The sequence below is a fragment of the Theropithecus gelada genome, chromosome 9 (genome assembly GCF_003255815.1).
Source record: "Theropithecus gelada isolate Dixy chromosome 9, Tgel_1.0, whole genome shotgun sequence".
NCBI classification, from domain to species: Eukaryota; Metazoa; Chordata; class Mammalia; order Primates; family Cercopithecidae; genus Theropithecus; species Theropithecus gelada.
This window is the reverse complement of record NC_037677.1, coordinates 72,344,952-72,362,018: the sequence shown is the minus strand read 5'-3', so window position 1 is coordinate 72,362,018 and position 17,067 is coordinate 72,344,952. Positions and strand designations below refer to the sequence as shown.

Sequence of the window (17,067 nt, the reverse complement as noted above, 5' to 3'; positions counted from 1 at the left end):
CTTGAACCTGGGAAGTGGAGGTTGCAGTGAGCCGAAATCGTGCCACTGGACTCCAGCCTGGGTGACAGAGCAAGACTCGGTTTCAAAAAAAAAAAAAAATGATAACAAGAACTATCAATGAAGTCAAATCAGTGAGAATCTGTTTGGTTGTTTAGAATTCTGCTAATCAAACAAATACTGTAGGGCTCCACTGATACGAAATACAGACAGTTGCACCTGATGCAACAATACAATGACTAGGTTTGCTTCTCCAAGTGTTAACCATTTTTCAAGGCAAATATTTAAAGTGATCTGTAGCTGGTCTAACAAACTAGGCAGCCCCAAAGATTTTTAAATGAATGGACACTCTGATGAAATACTCAACATCCAATGACTGCCCCCTGTGTACAAAGACCTGAGCTAGGTAGGGGTCCTTAAGTTGAATATGACGTGCCCTATGTCCTTGAGTTGTTTCCACACAATGGCAAGAGATCACTCTACCTGGCTGTCACTCAAGGCCAATGTGACAAATACTATGAAGTGGAATAAGCAAGAAACTCTGAGAGCACAAGGGTGATGGGGAGAAACGTCGCAGAGGTGATTGAGCTGGGTGAGAAGTCCAGATGGATGAGATGGGCTGGCAGGATGTGGGGGAAAAGCGCCCCCAGCAGAGGGAGCAGCACAGGCAAGACGCGGCTGAGACCGCAGCTTCCTCCACGCCTTGCTTTGCTTTGCTCTGTTTTGCTTTGCCTTTTTTTTTTTTTTTTTTTTTTTTTTTTTTTTTTTTTTTTTTTTTCCATATAACAATTATGGAGCATCCACTCTGCTGCAGGCACTGGGCAAGCAGGAAAAGAGTGAGTAGTCTAGTACAGCTGGAGCTCAAGATCTGTGAAGGCAAGAACATGGAGCTGAAGGCTTCAAAAAATAGAAGGGCGCAAGTGGGACCTGCATCAGTAGGTGCCCCCAATGAGTTTTATGGCTGACTTAATGTTAGGGACGAGTGAGAGGGCTGAAGACAGCTGCAAGGCTTTGAGTCCAGTAACTGAGAAGCTGGTGATGCCACCAAAAGATAAAGGAATTGGAGGAGGAGCGGGTTTGGGGAAGGTAATTAAGGAAAAATAAATGGACAAGCTTCAGCCTGTCAGTGATTCCAGTAAGCACTAAATGTGTAATCCAAATATTCTTCTACATCGTGACAGAGAAAATACTGAATCTGGGGATCTACACAGGCAAGCAACTTTGAGTTTTTGTCTAAATAGAGAAAAAGCCACTTGAAATTTAGTAACATAAGATGTAACATCTGTAGCTGGACTAGAGATGACCTAGTCCAACTCCCTAATTTTACAAACAAAGAAACCACATCTCAGACTGAGCAGCAGAGCCAATCCAGAACTCTGACTACACATTTAAGGGGGAAAAAAATCCACATTTTTAGAACATTCAAATCTGGAATAAAGATACCACCTAGATTTTTCAGAGCTGCTGCTATTTCAGTTTGTTTATTTTTAACTAAACTAGTGTGATTCGCAGATTGTAGGTGAGAGGTCTCTTTTGAGAACTTGTATTGCTATGTACACCTTTGTCCACAAAATCAGTTTTGTAGTTAATTTCTGAGATTTCAGATTTCATGAAAAGCCAGAGAAACTTAGAGTATCTAGACCCATTCTTTATAAGGGAAGACATGCTTCTTTAGGTCACTGAAATAATGACATTTGCCATGTATGGAATAAAAAGCTGCCTTGCCTAGGAGGAAGGACTTGGGTGCTCACTGAAAGTGTCCTGTTTCTAGAATGCTAAGCACATACAACTAATTGGCAGTAGTTTCCTCCCAAGCAAGAAAATCCTGCCTGCTGACCAGAGAAAAGTGCCTAATACGGTTAAAGAATCACTAAATGAGACTTTTTTAAAAAAAAGAAAAAAAAAAAAGGGTAGGGGCTAGGGAGAGCTAAGCAGAGAGGGAAATATTGAGAACTGTAACATGTTTCCTGGTAATAATTTATGAGCCTACTGGAGAAAAAGGAAACACACAAACTATGAATAAAATATCTAAACGTAAACATCATGCTTTCTGCAAATTTTCTTTAGTTAAAAATTAAGGCTGAGGTTGACTAAAGTAAATGACTACATTTTCATGGTCTCTTATTTCCTTGATGCTAAGGGTTACCAACTGATTTACAACTTCCTGTGTTGTTTTTTAAATCTATATTTGTCAGCATATTTTTAATGTCAGATTACTTAAAATAGACATCTTGGCTCTAAGAGGTCAGAAATAATAATATTAGGTTGACTTCTCTGAAGATTTCATAGCACTTTACAAACATTCTAATTTAGCACCAAAAACTTTTTATTTCTAACTGAATATGGTCTTAAGAAATTTCACCCCCACCTTTCAATTGCAGACTTCGGGACTGAAGTGCAGTTCAATCAGTATGCTTTGAAGTTAAGTAAATTACATGATAGCTTTATCCAAATAGTTTCAGCCTCCTCCTATTCAGGTAGTTTCAACTGTTAACATAACAGGAAGTGCACGAAAAAAAGAAAGACTCGAACCAAGGACCTAGCATTCTTCCATTGTAGTTTCTTTCTGTTCTAACCATTATAATTTATTATCTCATATGATTTCTGCAAATTATAGGTGCCTATTCAAAAAGAGTATAATATGAGAGCCTTGAAATAGCTTCATCTTCTTGTAAGCTATCATAATGTGTAATGAAAATGCAATCTCCATAAAATAAAATTTTAAAATATTAAAAACCTCAATTTTAAATAGAACACTCTAGAAGAAACCAAACAAAAATCTATGCTTAGAATTGTTTGAAATATTTTATACTGAGTTCAAGGGTATGCCTTTTAGAGTATAACCTAGTAAGCTAAACAAATATACTCTGAGTGGCTTCTAAAAAATATTTTGAAAAGCATTAGATTTTTTAAACTATTTATAATTGAACCATACTTTTCCATCTCTCACCCTGAGGAAGTTGCAAGGTAAGGTCAATCTAAGAATCAAAAGTACAATGCTGAATTTAGTAGTTGAGCTCCAGTATTTCATTTTCACAAGAGAGACGTGTTGAAAGTTTGCCCTGTAAGCCCTGACTCTTTACTTTTGACAAAATTTGTTAAAGGCAATCTTTTAAAAATGAATGCAATCAGGGCAACCACAGGCCATATTTGAAGCTGAAAAACAAAAGATAAAGAGAGTGATAAATTGGGTGGGGGAAGGGGAGAGGCAGATTCTCTAATTGGAAAGTTAGGTGTAAACACTCTCCTTTTCTAAATAGGTGTCTTGCCCTACTCCTGATCATGCTACATATCTACCTCATTATGTCATCCTATCTAGGCCTCAAAAGAGAAATTGTTTGGGACCAAGGAACTCTTCAAATAACATGGTATTGAATATATGTTTGATATTTTAAAGACTGTCACTATATGGAAACACAGTGATGGCATGTCCTCATTAACAAATTCTTCCCAGTTAATTGGGCTGCTTGGGCAATGTTAACAATTACATATAAAAATAGCATGGACCAGCGTCCTCAATATGGCTACTCTAGTCTGTCTTTCAATGATGGCATTAGAAAGATGATCCTTTCAATAATAACAGTAATTATAAGTAATAATAATAATACACCTTGAGGTTTAATAATGCTTTCCCTTTGAAGAACTCCCAGTATTTTCATCCACATTATCTAGTTTGTGCTTGAAACAATTCGATGAAGTAGCCAGGTAGCAATTATCATTATCCTCCTTTTACAGATAAATAAACTGAGGCCTAGGGTTGTTCTTAGTATCCCACAGTTAGGAATAGAGCCAAGTGTAAAGCCTATAATTCCGTGATCTATCTTCCAGATTATTGCATCTTTAGAAAATATCTGGGTATCTGAAGCACTGCTCTACCCCTCAGGAAATGTTTACACCACGGCCAGATCAAAACATCTTTTCCTTTTAAATTGCATTTACACTACAAGAAGATGCTCCTTTTCTGATTCATGAAAGAGGATTTTATTGTCTGAGGTCATTAAAATAGGAATACTCAGATTTCTTTCCAAATTGTCATATTGGCCTTAAGCAGGAGTACACTTAAAAATTCAAAAGATATCTAAAATACTCTGGAATCAGTTACTTTAATTATCTAACTTTTAAAAAATTATTATTTGAAGCCCAAGCGAAACAAGATCAAATCAAGAGATAAATAAAAATGGACACAAGGTGTTAACTGGAGTGTCCTAGCCAGATTGCAAATTGGTTTACCGTGGCCTGCCAACTTAAATTTCTCCCTGCAGCTTCAGCTGGAATGGGTAATCTTCATTTCCTGTCCTAACTTGTTGTACTGTGTTACCGTTCACTGTTTAGGTGATTAGCATGTGTGGATCTGATGGTCTCAAAGCTCTATTAAGTTATAAATGTTCAAACTACCAGTATGCTGTGGATAAAAATAGAACTTGCTATTAGATGTCTATTCATACTCTGCAGAAGCCTGGCAACATTTTGAACCTTTTCAAAATGTAAATACTGCATATTAAGCATAGGAAAGAAAATTAATGTGCTGCATTTGCAAATTTATTTCCAAGTCAAAAATGCAAAGGAGGAGGAGGACTCTTGTTAGTAGAATTGATATTCTACATTTACAGAGTATATTAAGAAGATTGTAATGGCCCTATCACAAAAGAAAAATACTTTAAAAATGGATTAATTAGTTTCTCTGATAATGTTGGCTTTTGAATTTCCTCTTTTCATTTAAAATTTATGGCCTCAGTATGACATTAGTAGAGTTTATTGCATTTTGCAGGTGGCATTCATATGTTGTTGCTTTATGTGCCATATATTGTGGGCAATGGGTTGCAAGTTTTTGTTAAAAATTTCCAGAACCACACAAGTACTTCTTAATTAGACTTGCAAATGAGTAATGCCTTTCTTCAAGGGGGGGAAATCGTTAAAACATTACAGGAATTTCTGTGCTTTTTTTCCCTTAGTTAATAGTCAGGAAAGTTTGCAGTAAAGTTTACTTTTTGAAACTTTGACATTTTATAGTAAGTTCTGATTTACATATGAAGTCATCATCTGACAATTCCAAACAAATGTCTTTACAAAGCAAACCAGTATTTTGTCTATGTGCCTGTGTCTCAAAAAAGCTTGAGCAGATTTATCTTGCTTTCTGCTATTCAAAATAGTGGAAAGATGTAATCTTAACTGCATATTTAATATCTTAAAAATTTAATAATAGATTTTAATAATGTAATAATTACCCCCTTAGTCATAGATTCCAGTGGCACAACCACTACACACAAATCACTATACTTTCTCCAAACAAGCATTACTAAAGTAAAACAATACATCAGAGCTCATACTATTGATAATGTTAACACAGAAAGTAGAAAAAAGAAAGCATAAAGTGATCAAATTTTCAGATAAAATCTTTATACCACTTCTCAGACACAGTAAGATCTAGAAACAGAGTCTAATTTCTATAAGCATGTTTTTAGATCCAAACTGACCCTGTACTTAGTTCCAAGAGAGTTCAAAATTCTTAGTATTTATTCCCATGGCAGATGTCCATTTCATCTTGAATATGCAAATTTTTAAAAGATTTCTTATGATTTTATTTGGCTTGTAAATAACAACCTTGATTTTTTAAGATACATAATGTTTGGCAATGAAATTTTATACTTATGAGTATTAAATTATGCCAAAAAGCCATTTACTTGATATTCTTCAAATACTATAGCACAATTCAACTTAAAGCACAATTCAACTTTAAATACCATAGCACAAGTCAGGTAAAGATGTAAACCATCTTAAATAACACTAATGCAATGTGCACGTAATGAACAATATAACTAACTTAATTTTCATGTAACAGATAACATCTGGGGGAAATGTATATTGGCAAGTTATGCAAAACTAATTTTCTAGCAACCACATCTGTAGATGTTATTTATTGTATGTTCACTTAACAGTCCATTATTCTGTTTAGAAATCTATTCTCTTCTTTATTAGAGCTTTTAATGTACTCACCTTAGTTCAAATGGTCTGCTCATTATCAGAAAAAAATATAAATGGCATTCACATGGAACAACGTGATTGTTTTTATTATATCCATTTGTGTTCAAGCATTCAAAAATGGCAAGAGAAACACATTTATTGCTTTACATTCAAAGTAATATTTAGGGGGTATTTGAAAGTCAAGCAAAACCAATCATTTGGCCAAATGGATGTATGTGTATAATCAGAAACTCCTGATTTTTAATCTCAGCATTAGGCCTCAGGCAACTCACTTAAAGGCCTTCCCTTTGTTTCCTGATCTGAAGATTATGGGTGCTATTCTCATATAGAAAAAGGGAGGTTGCTAAATCAGGGTACCAAATAGGAGTGTTTTTTTAATAAGCATTCTTGATCCTTTTCTGTTTTTATTTTTCCAGATTTAAGAGGTAACATATTAGACTTTTGAGGAAAAAAAAAATGAGACAATTACAATTCTGCAGGAATGTATAAAAATAGTTATAAAACTAGCTTTATTTAATTTGCTTCAACTATTCATAGACTTGAGGAAATTATAACGTTCTTTCAGAAAATCTAACTTAATAAAGCTGACCATGTCTCTCTGTTTTTAAATAGATTTTATTACAGAACCAGCGATGTTGTAAAACATGAGGTTTTGTTAAAAAAATACAAAGGCCTAATTGTATTTTTTAAAGAAACTATTGCATCAGACGGTTTCATTTAAACATATTTTCTGGCTCTGGGCTCTCACCACAATTATTGATTCTAATTTTCCTTAAACTTGCTTTTTAAAAAGGCTACCATTTTTAATGTGAAAAAAATCACTGTGATGCTTCTGGGCATTATGTTTATTTCAAACCATATATTTGACAATGCACTTTATTATTATTAATGAAAAGACTTTATATTTACCCTCTGCTGAAATTGGGACATTTCTTTCCCTTGCAGTATCTCACTAACACAGCTAAGCGTAATTCTTCATAAAAAAGAAAAACAGAGCTAGGGTTTGGTTCACTAATAGTATGCAAAACACCCTGAAGAAATTCTCACCCCCTAGTTTCTGTGCACCAGTTAAATCAAATTAATAGTTATGTGGGCTACACTCATAAAAATGAGGGCAAAGAAAAGCTCAACTCTCAGTCAGAACTTCAGGTTCTTGGGAGTTTCACTCCACCAAAGAAATGATGATGTGGAAGCTGGGAAGTTCCAAGTTTCCAAGTGTGTGCCCAGTACACACACACACACACACACACACACACACACACACGGTGCCAAAGACCAGGAAACTGGGTAGTTGGTGAGTCATTCAGATGAGCCTTATAAAGAAATCCAGAGCACAGGGATGTGAGAGAAAGAAATGAGAGAATTGGACACAAATACCTGCTTACATTTAAGTGTATAATCTGACGGGGAAATGGGTACAAGTAGAAAAGGGCCGATGGTAGAATCTGCTACTACCAGGCTGGAGAGGCAACCTATTGAGAACTTCCACAGGGTGTGAGGGCAAGTGAGCAGGAAGGCCTAGCCTGTGTATGGCCAAGCTCAGCAACAAGACAAATATGGTGACAGTAGACCAGAGAAAATTCTACTGCCTTAAAAACAACACTTTTACCTTGCAGATTATCTCAGTGCCTGCAGTAAATTCAGTAAACTCCATTCAATTCCTTTCTCCCTTCTTTTTGCCATCTCACTCATCCCCACCACCCCCACTCCTGTTCCTCAGTGTATATTAAAGTCTATACCACTAAGTAAATACCTCATCATCTTCCCTTGTCTCTGATTCCCATGTGCAGCTTATTTATTTTACCTATAATGTTTCAGAGGCCACTAAAATATGTTTAGCTGTCTCCTTTTCCTAGCTTGGTAAGATAAAGAGCAATAGAAGGTAAAGGAAGGATGAAAAACAAGAGTGCTGAAAAAAGGTACAAATCATTTTGTGGGAAGATGAAATTCTTGTATGCCCCATTTACGAAAAATGCAATGGCTCGTGGAAGTGCATAAGAGAAAAGAACCGTTCTGATATGTTTTCTAAATATTCTATTTTGATTAACATTTAGTTGACTTAAGATAAACAATCTGGAATGATGTCACCTAACAGAATAAAAATTAAGTGCTTGATAATAGCAGTAATTTCCAAATATGGCAACTTAATGACGTATTACAGTTTACTGAAAACCACAAAGGACAAGAAGTCAGCACACCAGAGTTTAACTCCCAGCCCTGTCAAGAAGTAATTATTTGACCTTAGGCCAATCATTTAACCTCTTGGTTTCCAAATCTTTTTGCCTATAAAGTTAGGACACGTTGGGGCTTCTATATATTTACACTAAGCAGCAACTTTGTATAAAATCAAGTTAAAATTAATAATATTAATTCAATGCAAAACACATAAGCATTTGTAAGACCAAAAATAAAACTTAGCTGCCAGTACATTCCAAAACCTATCTAAATCAAAAACATTAATATTTAAATGGTGACATGTAACATACAAATTCATTTGAAATATCGTGGAGACATTAAAAATGAATTCATGATTATTTCATTGGTTTTTCTTTTTCAGGCTTCACAAGATGATAATTATTTGGCGAATTTATGCATTTTCAAATTTTTGTCTTCAAACTTACATTTGAAGCTCTAATCTTGGGGCCTGACTTTGTCAGCATACTGTGGGTGACTTCATCTCTGGGCCACAATAACAGGCTCCTATAAAGTAAAACAATTTATCAATTTACAATGAGGCATGTAGTAGGCGTGAAAACGAGAACCCTCAAGTGGGCATGTCTCTACAGATCAACTGGGATGGGAATTCAAATTATAACCAAAATATTGCTTATTAAACATGGAATTAGAACAACACCTAATTAAATGAATCAAATGTTTAATGTTATGAATACCCTCATCTCCCCTTTCCCTCCCCTGAGACAGAGTGAGATGGGCACTGCCAAAGTTGGCTTCCTTGACTCTCCTTTCCCTTCATTTCCAGTGTTAACCAACCATCAGCCTCCTTCTGAGCGGCACGCTGCTGCTAAAGAATTCTTCAATGCTCATAGTGAAGTCTTGCCTTGCCCTCTGTGTGTTTGGCAAATCTCCTCCCTGGTCTACCGGCTTCATATATTAACCTTTGCAGCCCTTATCGTCTTCATCACCAAGTTCTTGATGGCCACTTCAGCAGCTACATTCTGCCGAGTCATAGCAGTCCCCATCAGGATGTCATTAAGTGTATTAAACACCTAATCCTCTGCCAGAACTAGAGAAGATACACATAGCATCTAAAACTTCGTTCTCCACCTACAGAGGGCTTATAGTCAGGAGAAAGGGGATACTGAAGCACAAAACAGTTAAGATCGAGGAGATACTACATGAAATCATAAACCACAGAGTATAGAAAGGGAATGAGACAGTGGGCAAACAAAGTGTTAATTTTGAGAAATGGAGCTCAAAAAGCACTAGAGAACCAAGAAAATGGCATCAAAAATTCAAAGGAGGTGGCACTTGAAAGATAACAGACTTGGAACTATGGTACATATGTAACGGAACTGACCGAAACTATGGTTGCTCACCAAAGGCTGTGTCATAATTCAACTTTTTTCTTCCCATCAGCAAGTAATAGAGGTTGTCAAGTCTGCATGTAGCCCTTTCCCAAATCCTCTGGAAGAAGGAATCTCATCTGATATTTATTCAGCATTCATAGAGCCCCCCACAACATTGGATACAGAAATGAAGGTATGTTTCTTTTTGTCTTTTCATTCACCCTACCTCATCATTATATTCTCTTGGGGTGGGAGGAAACGAACTAAAGGTTTTCTTCATTTTCTTTGCCTCTGATTTTTCCCAACCAAATACAAATATTTCTCAAAGTGTCAATTCAAAGATGAGTCCGCTGATGGTAGTTCAGCAATTTTAATCCTTTGCACCCCACCCTTCCTAATCTCCACCTTCACTTTCCCCTAGGCACCACGTTGATACCATGACTTGATCTGTCATAATCCTTATGAATAGGAATATAAATGCAGAGTAACATCAAATCAAAATCTCCCTCCAGATTGACATTGTTTCTGCTAGAAAAGTATCCAATAGAAATTTGAGGTTCAAGTGAGAACACATGGACACAGGGAGGGGAACAACGCACATGTGGGCCAGTTGGAGGGTGGGCAAGGAAGGGAAGGGAGAACATCAGGACAAATAGCTAATGCATGCGGGCCTTAAAACCTAGATGACAGGTTGATAGGTGCAGCAAACCACCATGGTACTCGTATACTTACGTAACAAACCTACACATTTTGCACTTGTATCCTGGAACTTAAAGTAAAATAAAATAAATTTAAAACAAGAAGTTTTACATTCCATATAAATCAATGAATGCTCTAGAAATCACCTGAGTGTTGTTTACCTTCAATATTCTAGGGGTTGGATCAAGAACAAAGTCCTGAGGAGTCTCAGCCAGAAACTGACACCTCAAACATGGATCCTTTAGTTGGATTCACCATTGAAGATATAAAATCAGTGCTGGATCAAGTCACAGATGACATTTTAATCAGCATTCAGGTACTCAGTATTGATAGTATGCTCACTTACTTTATTACTGGTTAATTAGCCAACCTTAACTTTAATGTCTATAAACACTTCCCACACGGCCAGCACGAGTGATGCTTATGGTGAAGTTCAATTTAACAGCTTCACGTAATTCTCAGTTGCGTCATCAGAGATTCAGTAAGATCACAAAATAGATTTTCCAACAGCATCTAGTGTGGTGCATGTTATCAGTTAACAAAATCAACGACAAAATCCGAAAAATAACATGGTAAAGGCTTTATATCTTGTCAAACTGTAAATGTTGCTCATGCAAAAGGAATTGGAGTGCATTTCTAAATGGTAAACACTGAAGATCAAACCTTAATCCTTAGCTAAGTGTTCTCCCCAAATTTCTAAAGACTTTCAGATCTTTGAACTGCCTCTCAGACAGTTTGTTCCTTTTCACCTATCATTAATGGCTAAGCAGTTTACACCAATAACTACACGAACATAGTGATGGCAGCAGCCATATGAATAGCAGCTGCCAATGATTTATTAACTGGCTTAGGTTTATGCTTAGTTCTTTCTCATTTCTGTTCAAAAAACAAACAGCCATTTCTACCCCAACTCAAAGACTTACAGGAATTCACATAATTTTTCAGGCCAAATGATTAAATAAGTAAAATGCATATTCTGAGTACACTTGCAATTTCTTTAGAAATGACTATAAATCAGGAGGGCAACCTAGTGCATATTTAAAATATTAATGCACCTCCGGAGAAGATTTAGTTGTCATCTGAACATGAGACCATATATTAAAAGCCCACTGTATTAACAACTAATTTAAAAAGAGCACAAGATTAGCTTGGCATAAACATACCTTGTTACTTGTTTAATCATCAAATGTTATTGCACTATTTACACGAACATTTAATGATTTGGTGCCAACAGGCTCAGCCAAAGTCCTCAGCTTAATAAGGGGTGTTTAGTGTTTACCAGAAATAGTGGAAGAACACGTTTTACACAAAGCTTTATTGTTAACAACCCCATGAATGTAATAACTGGTTATTGTGTAGAAGGGCAGAGTGCAGTTGAATTAAGCTGAGTTCAGAACATATCTCCTTTTTAGATTTGATAACATTTCATCTAAATATAGTTTATGTATAATCATGGCTCTGGGCTCCTTTGCAATCCTGCAGCTCTGAAATTATTGCCGAGGAACTACTAGACAGTAACTGAATTGTTTGCAGGCCCAAAAAATCGAAAACGTCTTTACCAAAGCTGTCTTCCATGCAGTGAACAGTATGTTTTTAACTATTCATTGAAATTATTTTAAATATTACAGTCTACAGCATTTATACCCCTACTCTGTATGATAGCTGTGTGTCTGTATGTTATCTTCCCATTGGCCTGAAGCCATCCTGGAGGTTCAATAGCTTGCTCACCTAAATGTAATTAAGCACGGAGAGGACATGGACCAGAGGACAGGGATGCAGATCCGCTAGGTGCCACAATCATTTCCATAGTAAGTGGATTTGTAGATATCAGCCTGGGCCAAATTACTGCCAATTTTTCAATGAAATAGCATGATGATGTGGAATTATACAATGGCTCGAGATGGCAAACCCCTTTATGTATTTTTTCTCAGTAATCCTAGTAAACTCCATGTGAGTGAGGCAGACACTTCCCCTGATAAATTGAAAAATGGGACACAGAAAGACTTAAGTTATTTGTGCAGAGTTCCCAGGGTCGACAACTGATGAAAGACCCTGAATGGGAGCTGTGACCTGGGTTCTAGTTCTAATTCCAGTGCTATCCACAAAAACCACATAACTTCTAATATCACAACCAGACTACTTTGGATGTTAATACTCCCGTGGTGTGGCACTTTTTCCGTGTTTACCCTTGCGTCTTGGTCAGATTCCAAGTTGGGTAATTACTCTCTGCTTACCTAAATTCCTCCTCCTATTTTAGATGTATAAGTTATTTTCCACTTCTAAAACCTGCCTTCCAGTGTTCCTTGCTCTAAGAACTGCCATATCCCTTTTCAAAGGTAGCTATGTGTCAGTGGTCAGTGTATATATGCCATTTGAATACATTGACCTGCTGTAGGAACATTTAATGAATTACTGCTTGTGAGATGTTTTAAATTTTCCCACAGTTTTTTTTTTCTCCTTCTTTGTGTAAAGGTCATACTGTTATTACAATTTTTGCAAAAAAAAAAAAAAAACTGGCAGTAAATAATTCATGTTTTAAGTACAGTTTTTTTCAAAACTCCTTTTCTATGTGGTTTCAGGCATATTTGACCTTCTCTAATATAGAAATTTCTGAAAATGTAGTATGAATCCATAAGTTTTTTATGTTAATGCACTTATTTTCCCATTGACTCATTTTATGGTTTTAGAGATTTATTAAGAATGAAGTTATCTTGGCCCTGAGATGTTAATTAAAATTATACTGAATAGAGCAAACATTTTAAGCCTGTATAGTTTAGGTATTTTACTTTTAAAGATACATTCAAAATGAAATTATTTTGGCCCTGAGTTGTGTAATAAAAATTATACCCAATGGAGCAAACTTAAATATATTTAAAGAACTACGTTTCAGAGAAATATGAATGCTAACACTAAATTCTTACATTACATGTTGGCTGTTGGCCCTGTCTAAGCAATAGGGTAAAATAATGTAAAAACTTTGAGGGAAGTTTGCCATCTTGGGACGCTAGATGTTTTTAGGTCAACTTGAATTTTCCAGGTTAGAAAAGCTGAGCGTGAGATCATCTCAAAGAAGTGGTCAATGAGAGACTACTGAACCTATTTTTTTTTTTCCTTAAAAAAAAAAAAGTAGAACCAGACCCAACCACAGTATTTGCAGGATTGTTTGTCTGTTCAGCAAGGTTCTGAAGAATGATAAAGAAAAGTGGCTAATGGCAGCCTGTTCTTGACTAGAAGTAGAGCCTTTAGATCCAAACTCCGCTGGTTGTGACTGAACTAAAGTACTAAGCACTAAAGTCTGGAGATCTGAAACATTATTCACCTTTGTCAGTATGCCACTCTTTTAGGTGCACCTTCATGAACCTTTTCCCAAGGCCTACACTTGTTTTGATAATTTCTGTCTCAGTAAAATACCAGAAAGGCCTCCAAGTGAATGTAAAATCTCTATGCAGTAGTGAAACAGAAACTGGTAGATGATAAGCACATTAATCCTTAGCTGAAAAGAAATGAGATTACTGGTGGGCATAGAGGGACATTAATTGAAAGTGGGAAGAATCAATTGTTTGAGTGGAGCAATTCTTCCCAATCCCTTGAAATTGTGGTAAAATTATTTCAAACCGTTTTAATCCCTATGTGGTCCAATATGTTGTATGCCATAAATTTATTTTAATGAGGCAGGAGTAACAGATTTTTAAGTATTTCATGACATCATAACAATGAAAGATAACATTGGTGAAGTATATCACAAAATTGGAAGTTGGAATTACGAATCCAAAAACTAAAGTGTGATGTTAACATAATCCTATTACCCTACTTAATTTTTAAGGTAAGAGCTAAAATCCAGGTGGTGAAGTGAGTTACCTAAGGCGACATAGCTGAACTAGTACCTAGATCGTCCCAGTCCGAGACCAGTGCTCCTTTCGACCCTACCTAAAATCATGCGTAGATGATGATTTCTTTAGAGTCAGTACACCCTAAAGAAAAAGTTCCTCTGTGACCTGGAGGACAGTTCCATCCCTCCTTGCCTCCTCCACCCAACCACCAAGAAAGGAAAAGATAAGAAACTAGAGGCCAGAGCTTGATCCCAAGGCTTACTAAAGCTTGAATCAGAAAAGACTCAAACTTATGAGAATTCTGAACCCAGAATTGTTGGCACATATATGATCTTTCCAGAAATATCATATCTTACTGTGAGATGAGATCAAATCTCATCAGATAAGGCAGCATGGACATTTCAAAACTATCTTTTATAGTTACCCTCTTGTAAATAAATATGAAAAATTATATCTGGGCTTAAAACAGTATTTGATTTTTTTAAATGTCTCCTATTTAAATTAAAATAATAAAAGGTTTGCAAAGTACAGTTACCCTGAAGCCCTCAAATAATGTTACAGTTATTAGAAATGTAACTTTTTTAGTTTATTAACACAGATGTGTATAAGCTACTCCTTATACAGTGGTAGACATTTTTTAAATCACCTAAACAAGAACAAAAACACCAATTTTGCCACGTCAACCACCACTGGTTTTTCTGTACCTAATTTTATTATTCCTTGTGAAAAAGGGAAGACATTTCCAGGGCTACTAATGTTTAGATAATGTGAAAGTATTTATGGAATTGTGCAGGTAGCAATATGAGTCCACAGAAGATCACTGCCAGAGGCAAAATGCTATCACCACCTCGGCAATCACAAAACCTGAGAGTAATTGCTTACTTTTTTTACCAAAAATATACCACAAAGTGGCATCATTCCAAGAGTTCTAATGTATGATGAATACTCTTAATTATGGGAATTGTTCTAATTGTAAGATTATTTGTGTTGTTTTTTCGCAACAGAAGCTTCCTGGGATCTCATTTAGAATGTATTACACAGAAGACACAGACATCCATTGCAGATGGGTGGAGGGACCCACAGCACTGCAATAACTGAGCCCAAAGCAGTTATTCTGATTCGGTGCTTATTGGTAAAGTCTGTCTGAAAATACAGATAAATTATCCTATCTTCCAACACAAGGCTATGTGAAAAATGGCCGTCCAAATACCACTTCCTGTTCATAGCAGACATGCTATACATTGGAAATGTGCAGAGAAATATGATAAAGTGTTATCACATCACTACAGGCTGAAACACAGCTATGTCTGCAAAACAGGAAGGTGTGTGAGGGATAATGTCTGTCTTTAGGCACTATAGTATGTCAAAACCACAAAGACAATGTGCAGCAAAAGATAGCTCCATCATAACCACGTTTTTTATGATTGTCTTCACAGACCGAGATAAACGAAAAACTGCAAATACAGGAAGAGGCCTTTAACGCACGAATAGAAAAATTGAAAAAGGCCTGAGGACTCGGTACAAGGAGAGTGATGCTAAACTTCACAGAAACAAACAAAACCAGTCAGAATAATAGACTCTCTGGAGCGTCGTATCTCCGTCACTTAGTTGTGAAAGGAAAACCAAGCCCCACTTTTTATTTTCCTAAGTAATTAGGAAAGTATTGGTCCCAATTTTGCTGTCTCCCATCCCATAACAGCCTCTGAATTTATTGCACCAAGTGTAATAAGAATATTTTGTATACAAGAGTTTGGAGAATTATATATAAAAATACAATTACTTTTATGATAGTCCTTTGACGTTTTGACTAATAAATGCTATTCATCTTCAAGGAGAATGAAGCCAACTTTTTAAATAACCAGAAATAAAGAAAAATGATAATAACTTTATCCATTTTGACCCAAATGAACTGCCACATTACTGGAACACTGTGAAAAGATACCAGTACCACACTACTGAGGATAAAATTTGTTAAACAATAGCAATTCAAGTGCATATACGAGGGTTTTTTGTTTTTTTTTTTTTTACTGAAATCATTTGTTTTTCTTATTTAAACGTTTCAGTGTGAAACCAATTTTCTGAAATTATATAATGCAGTTTGAAGCACTTTAATTTATTCTGTACTGTATTTGTTATTTCTAATCTTGTTACTCTCCCAGGAGAATACATGACCTATATAAAAAGAAGCAATGTATAAATGGTTATTAAAGACCAACCTATATATAGATTGTAAAAATCTTAAATACAAATCAAACTCATAGAGTTCCCAAAATTAACCATTATATTGCAGTGGAATGATTTTTTTAAAATCTCAAGTCTTTAAATACCTTTATTAAAATATAATTTCAAAAGAAAAAATATCAACTTGCCAGCTGATTGTCCCCAGTTGGACAAATTAATTAATTACTACCAAACTCTTTTCCAAAGTTCTTATACGTCAGAGTATGCTGGAATGGAGAGCAGTTTCCTCAAAAATTTTCTAGGTTATACAGTACTTTGGTCGGGGTGACACTTTATTGAATATCAGCTTTAACCCTACTTTCTCCATCAGTTCAAAGAAACTGCCCAAAATATATTCACTGGGGGCACAGGCAGATCTGACAGCATTTGGTAATTTTCTAACTACACTGATCAGCGAAGTAAGAGTACCTTTTAAGGTAAAACAATGTTTATTGTTCCTGCAGTTCCAAGACTAAAAGGCCTGGAGATGTGTTTCTTCTCTGAGCTGTCCTTCCTAAATGAAAACGTTGATGGCTGCAGATCAGTAGGAGGGCTCATGAAGTCTGGATTCCATCAGGCGGTGTTTTCTCCAGAACAAACTGAAACTGGGGAGACTGCAAATGTGGAATAAAGGAGCTTCCAGAAATCACCAAAAACAGCTTCACGTGCAATCGTTGGCACAGAATAGACCTGCATCTCCAATAAAGAGTGCTTATCTGAGCAAGGATATCAGTCAGAAGTATCAGGACTCTAAGACTGAACCAAAATAGCACTAGGATCCCTAAACACCATATAGAGACAATATATGTAAG

The 17,067-nt window shown here is 36.0% G+C and overlaps 1 protein-coding gene across 2 annotated transcripts in view; it reads left to right on the top strand.

The window, feature by feature from the left end:
- The window catches only part of CABCOCO1 (ciliary associated calcium binding coiled-coil 1), a 104,313-nt gene extending 88,009 nt beyond the window's left edge, over positions 1-16,304 (top strand). The window contains exons 6-8 of one of the 2 annotated variants that reach the window (XM_025397150.1): positions 9,577-9,699; positions 10,381-10,521; positions 15,472-16,304. In XM_025397150.1, the coding sequence (XP_025252935.1) occupies positions 9,577-9,699; positions 10,381-10,521; positions 15,472-15,546 (339 nt within the window). In that variant the 3' untranslated portion in view covers positions 15,547-16,304. The remainder of the gene's footprint in view (positions 1-9,576; positions 9,700-10,380; positions 10,522-15,471) is intronic. The other variant, XM_025397151.1, reaches the window with a different exon arrangement.
- Positions 16,305-17,067: the final 763 nt, after the last annotated feature.